This window comes from Sminthopsis crassicaudata, chromosome 1, assembly GCF_048593235.1.
Source record: "Sminthopsis crassicaudata isolate SCR6 chromosome 1, ASM4859323v1, whole genome shotgun sequence".
NCBI lineage: Eukaryota > Metazoa > Chordata > Mammalia > Dasyuromorphia > Dasyuridae > Sminthopsis > Sminthopsis crassicaudata.
In genome coordinates this window covers 189,335,781-189,363,450 of record NC_133617.1, presented here as the reverse complement: position 1 = coordinate 189,363,450, position 27,670 = coordinate 189,335,781, and the positions used below count along the sequence as shown (strand labels likewise).

Below are 27,670 nucleotides of genomic sequence, written 5' to 3'. Positions count from 1 at the left end.
AATATAAAGACCCCAGGAAAAGATGACCTCTTAAGTCTCTTCCAATTCTCAAAATACTAGGAATTTATATAGAGATTTTCTCACAAATATTTTGATATAGTTGACTTTTGGGACAACACTTTTCAACATAAAAAAATAATTACATTACATAATAAGGTTAGGGGGGATAAAAGGACTTTCATATTTCAAAGACTCAAATCTTTTTTTTTTTTTTTCATTTTGCTCTAAAATTTATTTTCTTTTTCAGGTAAAAAGATAACTGCTACAAACTCAGAAGCTTAAGTGAATCATAGTTTTTTTTTTTCCTTTGTAAATAATGGAATCAAGCCCTTCATGAGTAGGAAAGTAAATAGGTCTCCTTTCTGAAAAGATAACCAGAAAAAAAAAAAAAGTGGAAGCATATTCTAATATAAAATTTCATATCAATTTGTCCTCATCTCTGACCTGCCAGAACAAATGTTGTGCAATGAAAATAATGTTGACAGTCACTGAACTTTTTATACTGACTTTCTCTGCTCTCCTTCAGCCTCTTTAGGGATTGCTATAGACAGCAGATAGGGGAAAAATGTTTCATACTAGTTCATTCAGTAATGTTTAATGTTTCAGATATTAAGATCACTTAGAGAAAACTGGAAAGGACCTTATTGTACAAAACAGGAAATCAAGACCCAGGAAAGCTGAGTGATTTGCTCAACATTATACATATAGTAAAGGATAGAGGCAGAATTTGTATTTCAGTTCTGACTCTTTGTGCATCACCATTTCATTATAAGATGGAACAAAAGTTCTTAATCCTGGTATCTTCATATTCATCAGTTGTGCTGATTTTTTTTAAATAATATTTAACATATAGGATGGCTCTCTGGGAAGAGGCAAAGAAGCAATATTGTAGATAATTATGACAATGCAAAAAAGAGACACCAATAAAAACTCATTTTTAAGAAAAAACAAAGGACCTCTAAGCTAAAGAGGAGTTCTGTATAAGTGTTACAGAATTATGTCTGAGTTTTGCTTCCAGTATTCCTTCTTCACAATCAATATAACTAAAGAATTATTATTGTTTTCTCTTATTCTGAATATGATGGGGGAGTTAGATAAAGCTGGACTGAAATCTTTTACCACACTAAGAAATCTGGCTATGGTTTTAGAGTTTTACTCCAGCCATCTGTTGTCATTTACTCATTCATTCAATAAATATTATTTAACCTACATTATAATGCCAAGCAGTAGGCATTGGCATTGGAGGGCAGGGATAAATTATAAAAAAAGAAGAAATGATTATAGAATTAAAACTGAAAAGACTTAAGAGATGTTCAACCTATTCATTTTTTAGATGAGGTAACTGAGGTCCAGAGGTTAAATGATTTGCCTAAAGTCACGTTAATCCTTCTCTGGGAGGAGGTTTCTTTTCTCTATTAATCTTTTTCTCCGTGAACAGGTTTCTTGGAAGGCTTCTGGAACCTTCCCCTCCAAAAGCTTGGGATTGCTGGACTTGTGAATCCACGGGACATCTTCTCTTTGACTCAATCCAGACTGCCATCCCAACTCAATGTCCCAGTCTAGACTGCTCTTCAGACTCAATGTTGCCTTCTTTTATCCTTGCAGAGAATGGGCTTGAACTCAGGGGCTTGTGGGGAAATACTTCAACCAATGAACTTGCTCCTTTTAAAAGTATAAACTCCTTTAAATGTGTAAACTCCTTTTCAGAAGTCTAACGGTGTAAACTCCTTTTAAAGGTTTGAACTAAAAGTGTGAATTCTGAGCTAGAGAATTGCTTAGACAATCTGAGTTATCACCTTGTAATCCTAACACACATATGTAACAAAGAAGAGTGATCTGAGTTTCAATCCCTCCATCATTCTCCTCACATCACCAATATATACCACCTATTTAGCAAGACTAGTTTATGAATAAGAAAATTCAAGTGTCCCATTTCTGGCTAAGCCAAAAAATTTGCATAAATCAGTATAGTTTGGCTGAAATGTAAAGTAAAGATATGACAAATGTTGGAAAGATAGTTTGGTATCAAATTGCAAATGGTTTTGAACACTTGACTAAAAAGTTGAGACTTCATTGGGTTAATAATAAAGTACCATGAAAGTGTTTTAAGCAGAAACCTGATGTGTTCAAATCTATACAAAAAGGAAGTTGCTGTCAACAGACATTATGTCAATTCAATGACCCACCCAGAATAATACCAAAAAAAATCCAAATGATATTAATCTTCATGACTACATATACCCTATGTACTTCTACAATGAAAGGTAAAAGAAACATCACTAAGATAGACTGGTAACAGTCATCCAATAGGAAAATCTACACTCCTAAAAATGTAATTCAAATTAATCAATAATTACTAAAGATCTGCTATATGGAGAAGGGGACCACGGAATCTTAGCCAAAAATTTTTACAATGTGGACAGACCCGTACTATCCATTTATCCTGAGTGGTGCTTAGAAGTCAATGAACCCTGATGGTCAGCATGTATGTTCTCCTTGTAAAAAGTGTACTAAAATGATATATATAACAACTGCTTGACAAATATGCATTATGATCATTATAAAATAAAAGATGCTATCTTTTCTGGGTAGTTTAATGAGTTTTGTAAACTAAGATCTTAGAGATGATCAAATGAAGAGAATATAGTGAGACCCAATATAAATCAATATGCACTTAAAATGAATTTGGGGGGACAATAATACATTATCAAAAACAAAAGAAGGTGGGGGAGAAAAGGTGAATGTACCTCATTTGAATCATTCCATCAGCCCATTCTATACATTAAAAGATTGATGTAAACCACCTCCCCAGATTTGATGCAATCTGATGACATCAATAATGGCATATTTACAGACTGTGGAATACAAGACTAAGGACAGTGTATACAGAATCAAATAAAATAAACAATATTAACAATAAAAATAAAATAACAGAATCAATAAGTTTTTTTCAAATGATGTTATTTTCCATTTTGCTGGAATTTTCTCCTGGTTTTTTTTTTTTTTTTTTTTTTTTTTTTTTTTTGCATTCAGTTCTTCTTTTAATCCCTTCCAAATACAAAGAAATTTGCCAAGAAGCCTGGGTAAAGTAGAAGAAAGAGGTAAAGCCAAGTGAAAGTAGAATAGTCAGCAAAAGGGATCTTGTTTGGTTGGGAGAAGAAATTTGGAGATTGGGGACTTGGAAGTTCTAAAGATTAGTTAGAGGAAATACGAGCAATTCTTCTGGCCAAATCAAATTTCTCATTTTTAAATATTTATCTCCATTCACTCAATCCTCTTCACATGCAATAAGGTTGTAGAAGATGGAACAGTTTTCCTAGATTGATCAGCATCCTGAGAAGCAAGGTGATAGAATAGTGGTCTAATAGACATAAGAAATTTAAGTTATAACTCTGTCAATAACATAATTATGTTACACTAGAAACATCATCTGACTTCTTTAAACCTCAAGTCTAAATTCAGATTCTATGATGCTATTTTATCTTTGCGGTCCATTACAGCTTTTAATATTCTATAATTCCTTGGATATTTAATACTCAAAGTACAGATCATGAATGGGACGTAATTGTCTTCTAGGTAAATGGCACTCGTGTAACAGTGTTTAAGTTTATAGCATTGTAAAGTTTACAAAGTTCTTTTTTCATAATAAAACTATGAGGTATGCTATAGTACAAATATTGATTATTCCTATTTTATAGATGGGAAAATCAAGGTGGAGAGGTTAAATTTCTTGTCTCAAGTCACATAACATGTGTTGGAACCTGGATTCAAATTTAGGTCTCTCCTGACTCAAATCTATTGTTTTCTCTTTTATATCAGACCACTTTTTGTGGTTTAAATTTGTAATATGGAAGGCAGAGGACCATAGTTTACAAGCTTTTAAAGTCTCACTTAAACATCTAATTGGTTCTCAAGAATGCCCTCTGTTGCATTCTTAACAGGAAGTCTACCAACCTCTGTAAACACCTTCATCAGGTCACTGTGCTCCCCAAAGAAGCTCATTCCCTTTCTGGACAACTAATTGTTAGAAAGTTCTTCCTATGCTTCTCCAAAAATGAGCCTCTCTATAATTTCCAACCACAACTGCAAAGTACATTCAATCCTTTTCTGAGTGAAAATCATTCAAATATTTGAACAGAACGATCATGTCTTTGGGTAGCTGAGTGATGCAGTTACCTACTGTCAGGTCTGGAGTTAGGAAGATGGATCCTCCTGAGCTCACATCTAAACTCAGACACTTGCTAGTTGTGTCACTTTCTATCTGGGTAAGTCATTTATGCCTTTTTTGCTGTAGTTTCTTCATCTATAAAATGAGCTAGAAAAGAAAATGACAAACCACTCCAGTATCTCAAAAAAATAAAAAAAAATCTCAAATGGGATTATGGAAGAGTAAGACAAAAATGAACATAATTGAATGGCAACAATCACGTCTTAACTAAATCTAGAGTAAACATTCCTAGCTTCTTCAATTTGGTTATCCTCCTCTGGGAATACTCAAGTGATTCAATGCTTTCCTTTTGAGATTTGGTACTCAAAACAGACTTTTGAGTATTGTATTCTATTGTATTCAAGATATGATTTGGTTGGTTAACAGTATCCTAAGACTTACTTCCTTACTCAGAAAATTGTGTTTCTGTTAATATATCCTAAAATTCTATTAGCTTTTTAGTAGCCATGCCACTGTAAACTCACACCAAATTTGCTTCAAGACTGCTAAACTATTTTAAATATGAATTGCTGTTATTTCATGTCTCCACCACCACTACCACCACTACCATCATATATTTGTCTTACTGATTTTATTTTAAATTTAAAATGTTCAACTTTATGTTTATTTACATATATGTATGTGTATGTATATATTTAATTTTGCTAGTTTTAATGAATATACATTTAATTTGATTTTACCAATATATATAGTTAATCTTACTAGTTTTAACCTATCATTCCAGCCTGTCAAGATCCTTGAGGTTCCTGATTCTGTCTTGTTAACTTAGCTGTTCCTTCTAGTCTTGTTTCATCTGCAAATTTGATAAGCATATTCATGATAGTTAATCATAATGAAAAAAACAGTATCTCTCATCATTATGTTCATCCAAAGAATTATTAAAATGATAATGAGAAACAGGGTAGGATAGACAGATCATGGGATCTTTATTTCTGCTAGAGATTCACAAATCAAAAAACATAAACCTATCAAGACATATTGACCTACAAGTTGTTTTAAATGAAAACTCAAGAATCCTCTTGCTAAGATGTGACTAGATAGCTTGCATGCCAGAAATCCACTATCTGTGGAGGAAACAGCAAAGTAACGCAGCTGAGATCTACAGATACAACCCAGTTTCAAAACAAGAACTACAAATCAAATCTAAAAAGTTGCAGCCTGAGAAAGAGAGACAGGGATAATCAAAAGTACACAGGAAAAGGAAGAAAAAGTTCACATGGAAAGGTAAGTAAAGCCCCCTGAAGGAGCAAATAAGAGTCAAGGGCCAACTACAGACAAAAATATTTTTATAGGCAGTTGGGAAAGAAAAAGAGACATTTTGTTGTTTGTCTTTCTTTCTTGAAGAGGACCATGACATTGGAAAGGTGATGTCCATATACTAGAAGGTGAAGGAAAAATTTACAAAAATACTTATATACTTCATTCTCCTGATTTTAATTTCTGAACTATATGACTCTTAAACTTTCAAATCCAGAGAGTATATATAAACTTACTGAAATGTAGAAGACTCTTCTGCTTACCAGATAAGTAGAATACCGGCAGAGATGATGATATCCAAACATCTACCTCTCAGAAACAGAACTGATGAAGAATGAAATGCAACCAGAATAAGATTTTCTAAGAGTCAGGGGCTAAAATTAGAAATAATAAAATATAGTAATTTTTGCAAAATATTACCCAGTGATCCCAGTGTGTGGTTTATGATTACACTCCCATATTAAAAGCTGAACCCATTATTCCAGTGAATTAGTTTGCAGGTAATGCTCATGATAGAATTAGTAGGATTGCCAAGAACCTAAAATATTTCAAAAGTATGGGAATAACACTGTTCTACATAAAAGAAAGACAAACTGTTTCTAAGAATTTTTAAAAAGCATGAAAATATTCAAGAGGGCTAGTCTTGGAATCAAGACCTGTGTTTTAATTTTTAAATGGGACCATGGGCACATCATTTAACCTCTGAGCCCAAATTTCCAACTTATACTATTTGTTCTACGAGGTTGTTTCAAGCAAAATACTTTGTAAATCTTAAAAGTGCTTATGTAAATATAAATTAAAATATGGTATTGCTGATGTGAAACCTTTACCCTAAAATATAAAAGTGGAAAGTTCCATCTCAACTTATAAAGAAATCACTCTCAGAGTTTCTCTAAATTAAAAAAAGGAACCCAGCCATTAACACTTTCTGCATGTACAGTATTACTTACTGATCTTGCTCAGATGCACAATGTGCATGTGTCAGATACAAAGACATATGCCAAATTCATTAAGTCCCTGCCATGAGAGTAAATCAACAGGACAACAGTCAAGGAATAGTAATTGACAATATGCTAGCTGCCATTCATTGTCTCTATGAAGGTACTGATAACAACCAGCATGCAGGGATAAAGTACTGAACTGGCTTACATACTATACTTTTATGTTGTATACTTACAAAGATAGAGACACAACATATTTTAAACAGAAGAATCCCCCTAACAATCTATGGTATTCCCCATAGACTGATATCACCTGGGGAAAAGACAAAATGCTTAAGGTTTACTTAACTGTGGGAACAGATAATAATGCTTCTTTGGGGCCAAATCGCTGAAAAGGGGGATTTCAACAGCTTGTTAATTCATAAATAGACAATGTGATAAGAAAGCAGGCTACTCAAGATTCTTAAGATTAAGAATCAGAACAATAAGATATTAAAGTATCTCATGAAGTAAATCTGGAAATTAGATCCAGTGTTCTCTAAGACAAATAATATGTGTAGAGTACTGCTCAGAAGGTAGAAGCCTGCTTTCCTATATTTTCAAAATAACTATTTTCTTAAGGATGCTACCAAGAAGAAACAAAGAGCTAAATTTATTCTAGGTGCCAGATAGGCCTAAATTAGGCCTTGGATTTTCATGCCTTACTTAACCAGAAAGGAAATATCAACACTTTCATCCAGCTGTTTCATCCTTATTCTTAAAAAGTAGGACATACAATTTGACTTCTCTCTTGTGAGACTCCCAAAATTGATCTAAGAGATCAGGAATTGCTAAGATGTAGAGAATATACCATCAATAGTCCAGGTTTTTATTATCAAAAAAGTTTTACTGAAGGTTCTGTTTTTGGAAAATATTAAAGAGTAACTAACATTTCTGTTACTTTTAAAAACTAAATTCCACTTGCCACCACCTTCAGCCTCCATAGATGAAAGATTATATTGCTTTGGAAATTTATCATAAATTCATATAGGTCTCATAAATTCCTCAGGGGAAAAAAAAAACACTAAAACTAAAAGAACAACAGCTTTTCCCTTCTTTAGGATGCCAAATTACCTTAAAAAAAAAAAATTTAGCTAAAAGATGAGTAACCTTTCAAATTATCTCTTAGATAAGAGCTTTATATTTGGTGTATAACTAAATTTCCCTAATGCATATTTGATTCAAGCACTATATACTTAATCATTTATAATCTACACTGAGTCATTTATCAGGAAGCGTTCAAGGACATAGGACAAAAATGTCATTACTACAAGAACAAAGTTCTAAATTTTATAATCTAGTTCTCAATGTTTTAGCCAAGGGAAGAAGCCAAACCACATGAAAGATAGGCAGAAGGCTAGTATAGACAGTTGTAATTCTCTGGAGTCTTGTTTACAGTTACCATTTAACCAAGAAAGCTACATAACTACCGCAATGTATGTCTCCATAGGGCCTAATGTAACAATCACCCCATAGACCTTTAGCTTCCTTATCTAAAAAATGGGGATAATAAAATCTATGATATCTATGTCACAGAATTGTTGTGAGATTCGAATGACATAATGTATAGAAAGTGCTTTGTAAACTTTAAGACACTATATAAATAAGTTATTATTATTATACAGAAATTAGAGAGCTCCAAACTGCCTGCAAAAGAGCTTTATTCACACAATGGATGAATATCATGGAGACAGGTTAAGAACTTTTGATAAAAGAACAAACAATTCTGCTAGACTGATAAAGTTTATAGTGATTAAATGAGGAAAAGAAAAATAAAAAGAATAGCTAACATTCATATGACACTACCTATGTACCAGGCACTATATTAAGTACTTTGTAATTATCTCACTTGATCCTCACAACAACCTTGGAAGGAAGATACTAATATTATGCCCAGAAGAAAAAAATGAGGCAAACAATTCATGTCTTCTTGACTCACGACCCACTATTTTAGCCACTAATTGTCACCAATAATACTTTCTCTACCATTTTGTACCAATATTATTTTTCAAAATCCCTATCAATTAATTGTTAGTAGCATACAAAAGAATTCTAAGTTGATCTTTAAACTAGAATATTGTGGATACCATGCTAGTCTTTACACACTTAAAAATTATCAAGAATTGTTGTCTATATTTACTTCAATTATTATATCTCAATATAAACTGTATAAAAAAGTAAAATGATTTAATATTATGAAAATAATTTTGACCTCAATGAACTCCTGAAATCCAATCAAGAACACCTAGAGGTCCCTAGAGCACACTTTGAGAATCACAAAACCAACTATAAAAATCCTTGGATTAAAATCACACAAAGCACATGACCTTTGTCATTAATTTTAAACCAAATCCTCCCACAAGAATATTATAGATGATGGGAGGTGGTGGAGTATTCTTACTCATGTATCATTTTTTTTTATTAATTTTATAATTATAACATTTTTTGACAGTACATATGCATAGGTAATTTTTTACAACAACAGGGCAAGATAGTGAATAAAAATAGCAATCTAGTGTTTGACAAACCCAAAGATCCCAACTTTTGGGATAAGAATTCATTATCTGACAAAAACTACTGTGAAAACTGGAAATTAGTATGGCAGAAACTAGCCATGGACCCACATTTAACACCACATACTAAGATAAGATCAAAGTGGGTCCATGATTTAGGCATAAAGAACGAGATCATAAATAAGTTAGAGGAACATAGGATAGTTTACCTCTCAGACTTGTGGAGGAGGAAGGAATTTGTGACAAAGGATAACTAGAGATCATTATTGATCACTCATGTATCATTTTTTTGGCTGTAGGAGTGACCCTGTGCTTTTGTCCTGGTCTAAAACAAAGTAAGACTAGACCAAGAACTATCAAGCAATCAAGGAATAAAACTTCTGTTTCTGAGGCTAAAAGTTTGGAAGACCCAATGCTTCAACACTAGTCTCAGAATTACAAGCTATGTGACTCTGTGCAAGTCACTCAACCTATTTTCCTCAGTTTCCTCAACTGTAAAACAAGAATAAAAATAGTACCAATCTCATAGGGTTCTTGTGGAAATCAAATAAGATAATGATTATAAAATACTTAGCAAAGTGCCCAGTACATAATGGGGACTTTAAAAATACTTATTTCCTTCCCTTTCCCCTTTACCTAAGAAAAGACATTTGAGATAGCACTGAATGGTTAAATGTGCACAAACTAGTCTTGTTTTGTTTTTGTTTTTGTTTTCCAGATGTTTAAATCTTAGTGAATCCTAATTCATCTTGAGTCAGCTAGGTGGTGCAGTATATAGAGTGCCAGCCCTAGAGTCAGATGGACCTGAGTTCAAATTTAGCCTCAAACAGTAGCTATGTGCCTGTCTGCATAAATTATTTCACACTGACCTGCTTTCTCATTTGTAAAATGAGCTGAAGAAAGAAACGGCAAGTGACTACAATATCTTTGCAAATAAAACCCCAAATAGGGTCACAAAGAGTTGAACACAACTAATCAACTAACAACAAAATTATCAACTCAGTTACAAACTTGCCCTCTATTTATAAGTGAAAATATAATCACAAATTGTTTTCCCCTATCACTGAGAATCCTAACTTCTTCAAGCACTTTATAAAAGTGATACATTTAGAGAAATAGTAGAAATGGGCCTCAGAGTTTGAAAGCAAAAATGAGATCATAAGAGTCAGAGTGAAAAGCTTTTTGTTGACTGTGATTTGGTTTTTATTTTATTCTTTCTTTCTGTTGCTCTTAGCACAATTTCTGGTATATAGCAAACACTTAATAAATGCTTGCTAATTGACAGGCCAACTAGTCTAACCACCTTGTTTTATAGATAAGGAACAGAGCCAGAAAGAAATGAAGATAATTTGCCCAAGGTCACACACACAGGATAGGTTGGGAAGGGAACTGAGGTCATTTATCTCCAAAGTCAGCCTTTTTCTGCACCACATTTCTCTACACAAAACAGCCTTTTTGATTGAGAAGAAAAAGGTAAGAAAAAATACTATCCCTATCAGAAATGAATTTTCATTACACATTGTGGCAAAATGTAAAACTATACAAAGATAGGTTACTGTTTCTGACGCAATGAAGTCAAAACAGTTACTATAACTCTAAATCAAATTTTGTCATTCTTTTTTTTTAAACTTTATTTTTAAATTTCAAAGAAATGTTTCCTTTTATATAATCATGCATGGGTTTTCCCATTTCTAGATAATTTTTTCATATTATAACCCCATGCTACCTTTTTCTCAGCTATACCTCATTGCTACCATTCTAGTGATGCTAAATCCCAGAGGCAAGGAAATGAAAGGAGTATCTTTAAAAAAAAAAAAAAAAAAAAAAAAAGTGCTGAAAAGTAACACTGAATCTTGTACATATTCAACAGCTTTTATCACCCTACAGTCATTTGACTCACCTATCTTCACTAGAGAAGAAACTGGGGCAGTGAGCTCACACAGGGAAATAAAATTCAAATGCAGCTCAGATAAAACCTAATTCAGAAAGTCTTTGCCCATGTTCTAACTCAAAGTAAAACTGCCTCCTAGAAATGAGAACTTTCTTTCTCCCTTTCCTTCCAACACAGGAAGAGGGCAGACTAGAATAATCTATGTCAAAGAGATTCCCAGTCAGTATTAATTATCATAGTTGTTGAGGGTTCCATTGGTTTTTAACCCCAAAAATGAAGATCTGTATTTTCCTTCTGAACTCAACAAATTCTGAGTGCGCTCAGGCACTCACCTGATATGATATCTCCATTTTTCCCCAAGGGAAAGTTCTTTTTTCCTAGAGTAAGGTAACTTCACCTGGGGCCTTACATTTCAATGTAAGTGATCCCTCTCAGAACTGGACAAGGAGAAAACTATCTAAATTACTGACCAAGATGCCTTAAGGGGCAAAAGGTTTTGATCCCAAAGAAACTAAGAAAGAAGCCTGAAAAAAATATCCCTGAAAAATACACATTTCTAAGAGGAACTTGTTAAGAAAAACTACCTTAGTCATAGCTATTACTAAACAGGCTTAAGCTTTTATAGTCTGTGAATTAGGAAATTTTAAACAAGACTAGTCAGGCAAAATGAACTTGGTCTAGTTTGGAAGTGTACCTTTTTTCATGCCATTTCAACATTTGAGATATTAAAAACAATTGCTGGTAGATATAAATGACATAAGCTCACACTCTAGAAATAATAGTTTCTCTCTATACTACTATTTTGTCTCTAGGCAATTTTATCCATTTAAGAATTTTTTTAAAAATACTTCAAAAAAATGAAAAGTAATATTTGAGTTCATATTATTTACATTAATGAAATAAAACTACACCATTGCCAACTAAGATATTTGATAAATAATAGCACCCAAATAACATCATCCCTCTGATTTTCAACTATTTCAATAGTTAACACACTTAATCATTACGATGCTTTAACAGAATCAAAGACAGTGTTCTCTGGGAAGGAAATAATTTAAAGAGCTGTGGGTAATTCGGGCTCACTTTTATTTTTTAAAAGTACATAAATTAAAAAGCCATTTACTCAGCTGCTCTGCAAAGTAATTAAAAAAGGAGTTTTGAGTTTTACCCATGGTTACACTTAGAGGAAGGAAATGAATGGATTGACAGCACAAGATAAAAATCACAAGGTTGCATTGTGGTTTGGAAACAACTAAGGTGAATCCAAAAAAAAGACAAGTCTAATGTCTTTGCTATCATCACAGGGAAAGATATGTGACATATCCAGCTCCCTCTAAGGGTCTTTTAGCACAGAGACAAGAAAGGGGTTGACAAGAAAAATGTAGTTTTCCAATTTCCTCAATCCTTTTTGACACCTCTCTCAGTTAAAATCCTAACAGCCACAAAGGCTTACAATAAGAGCTAAAAGGATAGGGATGAGGACTAAACTAGCAATTGTGTGAATAAAGGAAACCCCTGTACAAGGGAAACTCCCTCTCTCAAAATAGGTCAGCCCCTTCTCTGCAACTTAAAAAATCTTAGAAAGTTGCCTGTAACAAGAGATGAACTGATTTGCTCAGAATCCCATAGCTAGTATGTGTTCAAGACAACCCTTGAACCTAGAGCTTTCTGATTCTTAGGTCAGCTTTCTACCCACATGCTACTTCTCCAGGAATTAAAATGTATACACGGGATACAAACACATACATTTAGGCAATATAGAAAGGCAAAAGAACCTGAGCAACACAAACACATTTATCTAATCATCACCACACAATGTATCCACAAAATAGTGAAGGGCCCCACTTCACTATCTCTCATACCTATTTTAAAAGTTTCAGAGACTAAAAAAAATCACTTCCCATTAAAAAGAAACTGTTTCCAAAAAAAAAAAAAATTTTTAATTAAAAAAAAAAATTGTTGCTCCCTCTTCTATGACTTTAGGTAGGCATATCTTGTTTTACTGTCCTTCGTTTTGTTGTATTTCAGAGATACTGCATTTTTTTTTTTTTTTTTTTTTTTTTACAATTTGAAGATTTGTGGCAACCCTGCATCAAGCAAGTCTATCAGTGTCATTTTTCCAACAGCACATGCTTGCATTGTGACTCTGTGTGGTATTTGGTAAGTTTCAAGCTTTTCTCATTTATTATTGCCATAGTCACTCCAATCTTTAGCAACCACCACCCTGACCAGTCAACAGTCATTACTATCAAAGCAAAACCTTCCACCAACAAAAAAACAAAGAAACAAAAGAAAAAAATCACAACTTGCTAAAGACTCAGAGGATGATCAGGAAAAAATATTTTTAATTAAGGCATATATATATAAAGACATGATACTATTGCACACATAGTTGGATTTAGTATAATATACATTGGTAAACCAAAAAATTCATTTGACTTGCAATACTCACATTATTGCAGTGGCCTAGAACAGAACCCAAAATGTGCCCAAAGTATGCTTCTATATGATTTCTATGTCAAAGAAAAACTATCAGACAGTTTTTACATCTGAGTAGTCTCATCAGATTTATTCTTCATCTTGTTATTATAGTCACATATTAAGAAGGCTTATGGTCAAGTGGAACCAAACACTTAAGATTCAATATCCACTGCTTTGTTTAAGGGTTATTGTTTTAAGCATAAAATATTGACATAGAACTATGATTCCCTTCTCCTAACAATATGACCCTAAAGAAGGAGAAAGAGCTCAGAGGAAGGTATTTAAAGAAGAGAGAGGCCTTTCAAGGCAACTGAAATCTTAATTATGTTCCTTTTTCACTTTGTATTTCAGTAAGGAGGAAAGAGCCCCAGTTAACAAATATTCATGAACTAATATTATCAGTTTTTAAAATAAAGACATGGGATAAAATACCTTCTTACTTTTTGTTTAAAGTATATCAAATAATAGTGAAATATAATAGTGAAAGAATTGCACTTGTTTAACATATATTCCATTACTTGCTGTCTGGGAAGAAGATGGGATGGGGAAAGGGAAGGAGAAAAAAAATTTGGAACATAAAGTTTTGCAAGGGTGAGTGTTGAAAACTATGCAAGTGCTTTGAAAATTAAAAGTTTTATTTAAATAAAGGATTAAAGCAATAATTTTTTTAAAGTTTTAAAAAGGACTTAAGAATTATAAAGCTAAGAATAGAAATAGACTAAATTATGAAAGAACAGTTGACTAATAAGAATGAGAGCTTTTTCTTTTAAAAACCAACAAAGTGTATAACAAGTAGAATTTGAAAAAAAAAAAAAAAAAAGACAAAATGCAAATTACCAAAATTACAAATAAAGAGGAAAAATTTCTTTAAAAACAAAAAGTTAAGATCCAACCATTCTGAAAAGCATTTTACAACTATGCCCAAAAGGACTATCAAACTGTGCATACCCTTTGATCGAGTATTGTCTCCCCTGGGTGTGTAACCCAAAGAAATCACATAAAAGGGAAAGGGAACCACATGTGCAAAAATGTTTGTAGTAGCCCTTTTTGTGATGACAAGAACAGGAAACTAAGTAGATGCCCATCATTTGGAGAATGACTGAATAAGTTATGGTATGTGAATGTTATAGAAGATTAGTTTTTTTCTCTCTCATTTTTTTTCTTTATTGATCTGATTTTTCTTGTGCGGCATGATAATATAGACATGTGTATAAAAGTATTATATATATTTAACATATATTGAATTACTTGTGTCTAGGAGAGGGAGTGGAAGGAAGGAAGAGAGAAAAATTTGGAACACCAGGTTTTGCAAGGGTGAATGTTGAAAAATATCTTTGCAAAATGTTTGCAGCATCCTTTTTGTAGTGGCAAGAAATTAGAAACTGAATTGATGCTCATCAATTGGAAAATGGCCGCATAAATTATGGTATATAAATGTTATGGGATATTATGGTTCTGTAAGAAATGACCAGCAGCTTGGATAAGGCAAGCAAATATAAGAAAGATGAAATACTACCTAAACTGGTCTATTTATTTAGCACTATACCAATCAGACTCCCAAAAAACTATTTTAATGATCTAGAAAAAATAACAAAGTTCATATGGAAAAACAAAAGGTCAAGAATTTCAAGGGAATTAATGGGGAAAAAATAATAATCAATAACTTTAATAATCTAGGGTTTGACAAATCCAAGGACTCCAGCTTTTGGGATAATAACTCAACGTTTGACAAAAATTGCTTGGAAAATTGGAAATTAATATGGCAGAAACTAGGCATTGACCCACACTTAACACCATACACCAAGGTCAGTCAAAATGGGTTCATGACCTAAGCATAAAGAATGAGATTATAAATAAATTCTGGAGGGCAATTTGGAACTATGCTCAAAAAGTTTTCAAATTGTGCATAGCCCTTGACCCAGGACGAATATAGAGAGGTTTGGAGAGAATTGCATGAACTGATGCTGAGTGAAATGAGCAGAACCAGAAGATCACTATACACTTCAATAACAATACTGTATGAGGACGTATTCTGATGGAAGTGGATATCTTCAACATAAAGAAGATCCAACTCACTTCCAGTTGATCAATGATGGACAGAAACAACTACACCCAGAGAAGGAACACTGGGAATTGAATGTAAAATATTAACACTACTGTCTATCTTCTACCCAGGTTACTTATACCTTCGGAATCCAATACTTAATGTGCAACAAGAAAATTACATTTACACACATATATTGTATCTAGGTTATACTGTAACACATGTAAAATGTATGGGATTGCCTGTCATCTAGGGGAGGGAGTAGAGAGAGGGAGGGGTAAATTTGGAAAAATGAATACAAGGGATAATGTTATTTAAAAAATTACTCATGCATAAATACTGTCCAAAAAATGTATAATTATAAAATTAATTTAAAAAAAAAAAGGTTTGGGCTGTAGATGAACTCTAAAGTCTCTTTTAACTGTAACATTCTGCAAATCCTGTGGTGATATAGTAGATTTACCTGCAAATAAACCATGACATTTACTTTCTACCTCTGAAAGTGTCTATAATGGATCTTCCAGCTACAAGGCTAATTCAGAAATAAATTGTTAGGAAGCATGTGTAAAAAAAAAAAAAAAAAAAAAAGTCAGAAATAGAGAAAGGAAAACACAATTCTTGGAAGAAAAAGGAGTCAGTGATGTACAATTGTAAAGAGGATAGTATAGCATCATATATACAGGTAGAGAATTCTTTTTTAAAACCATAGGGTTCAACAATAACTCTCAGTTCTATTTTTGTTTCTAGTGGTTTACTGTTTTCTGAGGATTTTGTTTTTCTACAACAACCCTATAAGGTAAATGTGTTATTTTTGCTTTATGGATGAGGAAATAACTTGCTCAAAGTTACATAGCTAGTATATATTGGCACCAGGTTTTAAATCCAGGCCACTGATCACAAACCATTTATTAAATGCTTACTATTTATTAAGTGCCCAGCTAAGTGCTGGGGATACAATGAAAGAGCAACAAGGAGTCCACAGTCTAATTATCTCTGCTGACTCCAAGGCCAAGGTTTCAACACACTAACTATACTAGCAAGTTTAATACGAATGAGCAATATGCTACAGGAATGAAAAGAACCATTGTGATTTGTGGCTGAAATTACAGGAAACATAATATGCATGGTAAAGGATGTGGTAGTCCTGCTGCACACTTGTATGTAAGACCTCATCTTTACTTCTTGTTCTGGATACTATGTTTCTGAAAAGATAATAATAAATTAGTGTATGTTGTAGAGCAGAGCATAAGAAATTTTTACGTGATCCAGAACATACAGAAATGTAAAATAGGTATAAATTTTCTGATTTACTAATTATAATATACTGATAATATATCATAATTTCCCAATCCCACACTTTTGGTTACAATATGGGTTTCATATGGGTTGTAGAACAGGACTTCTTAAAATTTTACCACTCAAGACCCATTTTTAGCTGAAAAATTTTTATGTGACCCCCAAATATATAAATATATAAAATAGGTACAAGTCAAACATTTACTGATAATAAATCATCATTTAGAATCCCCACATTCAATTACACAATCTTATATTATAATCAATATAAAAGAAGCTTAACATGTTTGAAATTCTGTGCTAATAATTTCATTGTTTTAAGTAAGGCTAACTCAATAAATTTGTCCAGTTTATTTTTAATGTTTGGAAAATAAAAAACTTCTCTAACTAATATCAAGATTGACAGGCATAATAACCTTCATATTTGCAGAGTTCACAGTTGTGTTGTTGTAAAACACACTGATGATTAATACCAAATAATGTCAAATACCTTTTTGTTTAGGCTTCTATGATATTATATGATGCAGAAATCCAAAGAAAACAAGTGCTTTCTTTGAGGAACTTATTAGTATAAATCTGCCTTATATCATAAGACAAAAAAATCTAGAGAAAATGAAAATTCAAACCTTAAAATTCTATTCCCAGAACAAAACAATCCTGTTATATGATGGATTATATTAAATCAGGTCTTATTATTTTAATAAAATGTATTCAACATATCAATAAAATAGAATATTGACCCTAACAATTCCCTGCTGATTGCCTTAGCATATATAAGCACATTGTGCTGCCAGTCAAATCTCAATCAAGTTCTATTGCTTCAGTGAATCTGTCATGCTGACCTGTAAACATAGATTGCAAAGAAATAGAGACCATCAATCAATATACACAGTCCTTACCTATATCCACTAGAGATGACAGTCACAAATCCTAAAGCTACTTGCAAAAATTCTTTAAAAAGCTGTTCCTCCACTGGAAGTCCTACTTAAATGCCTCATCACAGCATGGAGGTGACTCCATTTTATTTCAGCAAAGCACAAACTCTAGTAGGTAGAATCATGCTGGAAAGATTTAGACTGAAAGACAGGATTTGTCTGCCATCTGAAGAAGAACGACAGCAGGTCATGAACCTAAGGGGTCACAACCTTCATCAGAAGGAGTGTTCACAATAATAAAATCAGATTTTTTTTTTTTAACTAATTACAACTTACATTTAAGGCAACAGATTTATCTAGTGCATACTGTGGGCCAATCACTGTGCAAGCAATGAAGGAAATGCAAAGTTTATGTAAGATATGGATCCCTTCCCTCCATGGAGTTCACTATCTTCTCTTGAAAGAAATTACAAGTTAAGACTGCATCTTCAGGAAAAAGTAAAAAAATATACTTTTCTGCAATAAATTTAACTCAACAAACTTTTAAGTGCTCACTATATGCAGGGTATCATACTAGATATTAAGAATACACAAATAAAAACTAAATTGTTCTTGCCCTCAAAAAGCCTACATTAATCAGGATATCAATATCCCCAATATCTCCACTCTTCTGAAACTAACCAATAGGGAGAGACACAAGATAAAATAATCTAAATTGAATTTGGGTTCTATACAAATTGAAAATAAAATATATGACCAGTCATAAAATTGAGTGGGAAGTATTAAAACAGATCTCTTAAGTCACAGATCCATCACAAATAACTCCATGTGAATGTTGTATGAGTTTCAATTTATCACATAAAATAATACTGACTTATTTTAGATCAATCCTCCAATAAAGAGGCATGCTATCCTCAAAAAAACCTGGTAGCCTAAATTTCCTTTGTTACATCTTACACACATACATACAATGTTCCATTGTCATGGATACGTTAGTATCCATTCAAAAAACCTAAGCATCTATTATATGTAAGGCTTCATGCTAGGAATTGTAGGCAATACAATGAAAAATACAGCCCAAACCCTTCATACCACAGAGCATCAGATCATTATTCATAATGAGATATAGACAACAGTCAAAAAATTACAGGATGACATAGAACAAAAAACTTTTTTTTTCTCATGTTATTATTTGAATGTCATAAATAATTCACTTTAACATCATAGTCTACAAAATAAATTGACAAAAGACCAAAAATGATGACAAAACATATGGTTGGGTTTTATACTTTGAAGAAATTAAAGGTAGATCACCAAGATATTTCTATACCTTAGATATACCAATACTCAAAAGATTTCCTAGTAAATATAAAATGATTTTCAGATCTTTCGATGTATCTAAAAGAGTACTACACAAATACAAAACCAGTCTGCAATACAAATTAAAACAATAAAAAAAAGTATACATATATATATATGTATATATATTTCTCCAAATCATTTAATGGCAAAAAACTTACCAATACTTTGTTTTCTACTTTGTCTCCCTTGACTTCCAACTTTACTTTCTTTTTTACTGCAATTTTAATCTTCCTGCCAATAACATCCTTGATACTTTCTGAAAAAAAGAAAATGACATAATCATACACTTTCATAACAAGGAGAAAAAAATCAAGGAGAAAGAAAAAGGATGGTTCTAGAAAAGAAAATTTTAATATCAAACTATTCTCATTATTATCAGATATTCTAAATCCAGCTTTTATTAGATACCTATTATTCAATTTCCATTGAACTAGATATAGTGAGAGAGAAGCTTAGCACTTGTTTTGATCCTGGAAGAACTTATATTTTTATTAGAGAGAAAAGATATATACATAAAACAAATTCCTTAAAACAAAAATGATCAAATACTAAATTTATGACATATAAGTACTATAGGAATTCAGAAGGGAAAGGTGAATAGGGACTAGAAGCCAAGACCTCTTAGAATTTCTGATTTCCTTAAGAACTCAATCCAAGAAACACTTTCTCCATGAGGACTTTCCTGATCTTTATCCCATACAAAGTTCCTAATGAATTCCTTTCCTAAACTATCTGACAGTCATACTACATATATATATATATATATATATATATATATATATATATATATATATATATATATGTGTGTGTGTGTGTGTATAATTATTCTGTATATATTATTCTTATATGCTTAGATATACTTGTTGCTCAAGTAGCATTAATTAATCACTTATTATGTGCCAGGCACTATATAAGTATTAAGAATTTTTTTTTTTTAATTAAGGCAAAAACAACAGTTCTTACTCTCAAGGAATTCACAGTCTAATGGGGAAAGACAACATGCAAACAACTATAAGAAACAAGCTACATTCAGGATAAATTGGGAGTACTCTCAGAAGGAAAGAACTAAGATTAAGGAGGACTGAGAAAGCTTTCTTGCAGAAGGGGAGACTTTAGTTGAGACCTGAAGGATTGTAGAGAATATAGAAAGTAGCAATGAGGATTAAAATGTTCTAGGAATGGAGGATAAATGGTGAATATAGTCAAAAGAAAATAGTCAAGGAAGAAACCAGGTCAAAGATGTATTAGCCTGTGCCGGATATTGTAAGGCCAATGTCACTTCAGAATACATGGAAGGAAATGAGGTGTAAGAAGACTGAAAAGGTAGGAAAACTCCAAAATATAAAAGATTTTGAATGCCAAACAGATTTTTATATTTGATCCTAGAGGTAATGGGAGCCACTTGAATTGGACAGGAAAACACTTGAAACAGAAACACCAAATAAATTATGGGAATAATCTAAATGGGAGGAAAAAATTAAAATTTAAAAAAAAAAAAAAAAAAAAAAGGGAGGCGATGAGGACTTATAGCAGTGTCAGAAGAGACCTTATACAAGAGATGCTATGAAGAGAGAAATGACATAACTTGATATCTGATTAGATATTAGGGGAAGCAAAGGGGATAGTAAAAGAATAGATTTGAAAATAACACCTAAATTGAAAGCCTGAGTGACTGGGAGAATAGCAGTACTCTCAACAGTAATAGGGAAGTTAGGAAAAGGGAAGTTCTAGAAGGAAGGATGAATTCTGTTTTAGACCCATTGAGTTTAAGGTGCCTATTAGAAATCCAGTTCTACCAGGATTTCATTGTACATGGGAATGGTAAGATTATATGAAGTTCAATTCTGATAGATGTGGCTCTTCTAAAGCAATGAGATAATTCAGTTCAGTTTCAATAATCTTGTGATGATGAGAATTATCTACACTTAGAGAGGACTGTGAGAATTGTGTGAATCACAACATAACATTTTCACTTCTTTATTTGTTGTTTGCTTGAATTTTATTTTCTTTCTCACTTTTTTTTTCCTTTTTGAAGTGATTCTTCTTTTGCAGCAAGATAACTGTATAAATATGTATGCCTATATTGGACTTTTACCATGTTTAACATATATTGGATTACTAGGCATCTAGGAAAGAGGGTGGCAATAAGGGGGGAAATTGGAACACAACAAAGTAAAATTATCCTTGCATGTTATGAAAAAAAAAAGAAAGAAAAGAAATCCAGTTCTAGATACTTACTAGGCAGGTAGAAACTAGAAGGGGATATGGGAAAACTGGGACTAATGCTTTGATGGTAGAACTGTAAAATGATCCAACCATTCTGGAAAGCAATTTGCTACTATGCCCAAAGGGCTATAAAATTGTGCATACAGAGTCACTACTGGGTCTGTATCCCAAGGAAATCATAAAGGATGGGAAAGGGCCCACATGTGCAAAAATGTTTATAGCAGCTTTTTGTGGTAGCAAAGAATTGGAAAAATTAATAGATGCTCATCAATTGAGAATTGCCTGAACAAGTTGTGGTGTATGAAGGTTATGAATATTATTACTGTTCTATAAAAAATAATGAATAAGCTGATTTTAGAAGACTTAGAAAGATTTATATGAACTGATGCTGAATGAAACAAGCAGAACCAGGAATATACTAAACACAATAACAGCAAGAATCTACAATGAAACTTTGGATGGAAAATACCATCTGAATCCAGAGAGAACACTATGGAGACTGAGTGTAAATCAATTAACACATGCTATGTTTACTTTTCTCCCCTTTTACTTTTATTTTTCCCTTTTGTTCTGATATTTCTCTTCCAAAATGATCATAACAAAATGTGTAAAAAACCATGAATATACATGATATACATACATCCCTCATGATAAGGGAACTCAGTTATGCATGGCAAAGAGAGAAAGAGGTAATGAAAAGTTTTGTCCAGCTTTGTTAGAGAAATGTTTTCAAAGAACCTTGGGTTAATGGTGTCAAGAGAAGACAAGGTTTGTCACGTTTGTTACAACTGGACAGAGTGGATCAAAAGAATGCCTTATAATTGTTTACAGAGAAAAAAAAAAGGTAAAAAGGAAATCAGGAGATCCTACCCCATTCAAAAATAAGACTAATATTTGAGGACTGAGCAAATCATTAGGGTAAAATGCAGTAAGGAAGTAGTCAATCTGGGTAGAGGGACATGTATACAAATGAACAAGAAGTGACAGGTCTTATGGTGCTATTAATGAGTCAAATTTCAAATTTGCAGTGAACTCTTTATCAAGTGAGTCAGATTACCTTACCACTAATTTCTAAGGCAATTTATGAACCCATTTTTTCTTGAGAATATATGGCAATCTAAAGCAAAGGACAACATATTTCCCTAATTAAAAATATGTAATTCTCCCTACTGTTTAACTATCTCCTCACTCCTTAGGCTAGCTAATAAGAATTGCCCTGCCACTTCAAGCACTCTCCTGATCTCAGGAGCTCTGAGGATTAAAAGGCATCTTCCTTGTCTAGGCAAGTTTGAAGGAAAAGTTCATTCTATTCTAAAAGAGATGGAACACCCTAACAAAACAAAAAGTTAGATAGAAAAGGCCCTAGAGATTTATAAGCCCATCTACAAATACATATTTAAATAGTTATATATGTATATATAACTATTGCATATATATACACTTGCATTTGTATAAATGTGTATATACATACATATGTAAACACATATATTATATACATATAACATATATATAATATACTTGCAGATTGAAAGGAGAAATGGGATGATTCTCCAAAGGCATTAAAAAAGCCTGCTCCTAATCCTTTAATTTGGTCTAAATTTGGCTACAGGTCAGGTTTCCTTTTGAAATTAACCAAAAGCACTGGCTCCAACTGTCTAGCAACACTTTCTTTGCATTATTTTACCTGCTGAATTAGCACACATCAAAAGAACAGCATACTAACTTTCCTAAGAGATTAGTAACTAAGGCAGAGAGAGGTAAATTCCACAAATGCAGACTGATGAGCATTTGGAAACTTCTTGTGGTCAGTGCCAAATATCAGCTGCCTTGAATTTTAGGCTGCTCAATATGCCAGTGAAGGTTGAAGAAAGGCATGTGGGTCACTGAGGCTACACACACACACACACACACACACACACACACACACACACACACACACACACACACAATCTTCTGCTCCCGCTTCCACGAAGTTTAAAATACCGTTTTTAGCAAGCCAGGGTCTCACACAATCTACCTCAGACCTAATACATTTTTTGAAGCTTTGTATGCAACCTGTTTTAAACGCCAAAGTAGAGAAGCCTACTGCTCACCTCCAAAGACCCTAGACTCCCAAGCAATGACTTAAAATCTCCTCCTAACATTAATCCCCCAAGTGTGCCTATCTCAGAGGGTCTCCAAACAACAGGTCACCTTGACTGAGTCGAAAAAGGATTTAGGATGGAGAGTGGTGGTTAATCATTATTAAAGGAAAGCTTTTATTATTAACTCTCAATTTCCTGGTCTCCAGTTTACGTCAGCCTTTTTCACCGCCCCCCCCTCCCCATCCCCTACCCATCCTAGCTTCACAGGCTACTCCAAGCCACGCCTTTCCAGGCGCAGTAGCTTAAGCAAAACAGCATGGCACAGTGATAGCAAGAGGCAGGGACTGCGGAGCTGGGGGAGCGCGCGCAGAGGCTGGAAGCCAGGAGCGGAGTCGCCAGGAGGATGGATGCTGCGCTCTAGAGTGAGAGAGATGGGCATCTCCTCAACCTCCTCCAGTCACCACTACATCTTCAAGGCTCCATGCGGAAGTTCCACGGAGTTTGTGGCAGAGGGGGAGGTTTAAATGCTCACCCAGGTTTTCCTTCCTTGCCTCCTAAACTCCAAATCGGAGCCTTCCTCCCTCCCTCCCTCCCTTTCATAGCCCCTCCTCTCTTCCCTTCCCCTCTCTGCAAACCTCCCCTCCAGCAGCGCAGCGTAGAGGCAGCCGCGGGAGAGCTCGCCTCTGCCCGCTGCCTCCCAGCCCCGATATCCTCCCGTCGCTTACCCAGTCTCCCATCTTTTCTTTGCATTTTAAGACACTTTGATCTTTTTTCCCCCTTTCTTTTGGGGGCAGGGGGCAAAACGATAGTAACCAATAGCCCTGAAAAACTTCCCTGCCGACGCTGCCAAACCTTGGTCCCCGCTTGGAGTCATCTCAGAGGGAAGAGGGAAAGGTGAAGGTGGGATGAGGAGGGAGATGGAGAAATATAAAAAATAAACAGCGTGAATCTTACCTATCAACTCTTTGGGCACCTCTGAGCTTTCTTCAGTCATTGTTGCCCTTTACGGAGGGGTATGGAGCTGGTTCAACTATAATTTATTATTCCCCACCCTCCCCTAAGCACCTAAAATATTTGTTTTTCCTTAAAGAAACAGATGCGACTCGCAAATGAAGCGGGGAGGAGGCAGGGAGGGAGGAAGAATTTTTTTAAGGTTGCTGCCCTCCCCCTACCAAAAAAAAAAAAAAAAAAAAAAAAAGAGTTGCGAATAAGAGATGACTATGTGGCTGCTACATGACGACTCTTCTTCAGTTTCTGACGAAGGCTGGATGGGGGATACGGGTGAAACAGCCTGCCGGGAGCCGGGGAAAAAGCGACTAGGACTGCCTGCAGCAGCCACTGCCACCTCCGGTGCCGCTGCCGCTGCTCCTCCTCTCACTCCCTCTCTCGCTCCCTCCGATCCTGCCTTCTCCCTCCCGCTGGGGCTCCCGCTTCCCTCCAGTCCTCTGCTGCTCTCGCCTCCCTCCTTCCTGCTCCAGACACCTACTGGCCTTAGGTGAAAGCGGAAGGCGTGGGGAGGGGGGCGGGGGAGAGGAATCCGGGAGGGGAGGAGAGGGGAGGGTAAGAGAGGCGGAGAGGAGGAATAGGATTTCCTCGCTTTCTATCCGTGGCTCCCCGCCCCGCCGGGGATTGCTGGGCTCACGCAAACCCGGCCCTCCTTCTCCTTCTCCTCCTCCTCCTTCTCCACCTCCTCCTAGTTAGTCCTCACCTCGCGAGAGCCGGCCTCCCGGAATGGACCTACTCTCGGGCCTCTCGCCGCCCCAGAGGCTGCCCCCGGTTTCTACACACCCGGCTAGAGGCACGAAGGAACTTGGGCAGCCAGACCTAGCTACCACCCAACCACAAAATCCCTGAGCCTGGAGAGGAGACAGGAACGGGGGCCATCTACTGGCTGCAGAGAGAGGAGATGGGGAGGCGTGGGCTTCTGCGGGTGCTGGGAATATGGTTTGTACGTGGGGGGAAGGAGGGAAAAGATCTCTATTTTCTTCCTTTTGGATTCTGGGTCGGAATGGAAGATAAGGAGGAGAGCAGCACCGGATTGGCCGTAATATTGTTTTGCAAAGAGCTCCTGTTTCTGGAGCAGTTTAATAACCGCCCCCACCTCCTTACATGTTGTCATTTTATCCGCAGTATTTATTTTCCATCTTCATGTGAGCACAAGCTAAGCAAAACCTGGAAACACAAACCATATGGTGAAAAAATGACTCCGGGCTCTCCCCCCAGCCCCCCAGCCCCATACATTTTCAAGCATGTGCTTGCCAGACTTTCGAAATACCCGTCATTTAAATTGTAAAAGCAGCTTGAGAGAAGCCCCAGCAACTGTTGCCACCTCCTATTCTGTTCTCCCTTCCCCCTACTTATTGGGATCATAGATTTCAATCTCTGAGGGACCAGGAGGTCCTCTAGTTCCATCCCCTCATTTTACAGATGAAGAAACTAAGGCTGAGTGGAGTCTTCCCATTCGGCCCCGTTAATTCTGGACAGTGCACAGCAGGAGGATGAGGCTGGTCATTCAGAGATGTTGTTTGGAGCCTGATTAGTAGCAGTTTGAAGACCTAGTATATTTGTGCCTCAGATTATGCCTATTAACTGTGGACTAGGAAAGCAAACATTTTCTCAGAGAGGATTGGTTTACACGGGAGAAAGGGAGAGGGGGAAACCTGAAGCTTTGGATGGTTCATTTGAAACAGACCTCTGAATACTGTAAACAAGTCACTCACCAGCACATACATAAGCCCTCTGCCTACTTGATAAAGTAAGAAACACCTCAGTCTAGCATTCCAGGCCCTCTCAAATCTAACCCACTGTAGTTTTCTCTCACAGAATCTTAGAATTAGAAAAAAACCTTAGTGGTCATATGGTCCAACCCCATATGAGCTAGAATAGTGTCCACTAGGCATCTGAGAAGGATTCATTCCAATTTTTTTTTGAAGGCTCCTATAAAAAGTAATCTGTAATATCCTGAGACAGCCCATTCCATTTTTGAGTAACTCATTGTGAGAAAGTTTTTGTTTATATCAATACTGTCTTCATCCAAGATTCTCACCCACTATTTAGATCTGTCTTTGAGATCTTGGCTTTGCCAAGCCAAGCAGATCTTTCTTCTCCTAGATAGCCTTTTGGATACTTGAAGTTAGTATCTCCTCTCCTCATAAGTATTCTCTCCAGTATAAATAGCCTCAGTTCCTTTACCTAGCCTTAGATCATGTGATCTTCAGACCTTTGACCAACTTAATTACCTTCTAAACCACCTTTTAAGCTCTTTTTAATCATTTCTCCCATTATTCCTCTGAAACTCTTGGCTTCAAATCATTTGGGTCTTGTCTTTAAAACATACCAATAGATCTCCACTTTGCCATCTCTTTGACTTTTTTATTAATTTTTTGGTGAGGCAATCAGGGATAAGTGTCTTGCCCAAGATCACATAGCTAGTAAGTATCCAGTGTCTGAGGCCAGATTTAAACTCCAGAACCATTGTTTTATCCACTGTGCTACTTAGCTGTCTCATATTATTTAACTTTATGAACCAAGGAAATCACCAGTTTAAAAAAAGAAAATGGGTGGCCTACAGTTCTAGTAAACTTTTTGCTTATATTAATTAATCTTCTGGCTAAAATGTTCTCCACTCAGGTCTCTTTTTTCCTAGACTTTTAAAAATCTTTCTGGATCTAAACGAAGTCAGAATTCATTCATAAAACCTTCCCAGGCCACTCCAACAGATGATTTCTCTCTCCTTTGAATTTATTGCCTGGAATATGGGGCAAAGAGACAGCATAGTGCAATGGCAAGAGCATGGATTTTGAAATCTGAAGAGAAATTCATCAATTACTACCATGCAGCAGATCTGGGCAAATTATTTATAAGCAAAGATTAAGTCATTAGATTAATCAATTTGTAATCATGACAATAATGCTACCAATTCTGCTATGATCTGGGATGTGTCAAAAGACTAGGAACAAAATTTTCCATCAAATAAAAATTCCTGAATTTAAATCAAAATATTCTCTAAAATAACGGAATGCTAGACTTGGAATCAGGAGCCTTGGGATTCAAATCCTTGACCTCATTGAGCCTTACTTTCCTCATCTGTAAACCAACAATAATCAACAAAATTGACATGAAGAAAGCACATTACAAATTTTAAAACATTCTATGAGTAGCTGTGGAATGTGGTGAACAGAATATTGTATTTAGAATAAGGAAAACAAGTTCAAATCTCAGACACTAGTTCTGTCATCCTTGACAAGTCACCAGTATGAATCTGATATCTTATCTATAAAATTCTTTATCTATATAAATCTATAAAAACAATACTAATACCAATCTACCCCCATAAGATTGTGGTGAAACGAACATTTGGTAAACTTTAATATACAGATGTTATTACCTTCTAATTCTAAATTGATGATCTGAATAATAATGTAAATTAATTA

General features: G+C 34.8%; 1 protein-coding gene across 5 annotated transcripts in view; it reads right to left on the bottom strand.

Annotated features, from left to right (window-relative positions):
- The window catches only part of CARMIL1 (capping protein regulator and myosin 1 linker 1), a 349,103-nt gene extending 324,379 nt beyond the window's left edge, over positions 1-24,724 (bottom strand). For all 5 annotated transcript variants that reach the window (XM_074273008.1, XM_074272988.1, XM_074272991.1 and 2 more), the window contains exons 1-2: positions 24,192-24,724; positions 19,086-19,183 (exon numbers count right to left, since the gene is read on the bottom strand). In XM_074273008.1, the coding sequence (XP_074129109.1) occupies positions 19,086-19,183; positions 24,192-24,231 (138 nt within the window). In that variant the 5' untranslated portion in view covers positions 24,232-24,724. The remainder of the gene's footprint in view (positions 1-19,085; positions 19,184-24,191) is intronic.
- Positions 24,725-27,670: the final 2,946 nt, after the last annotated feature.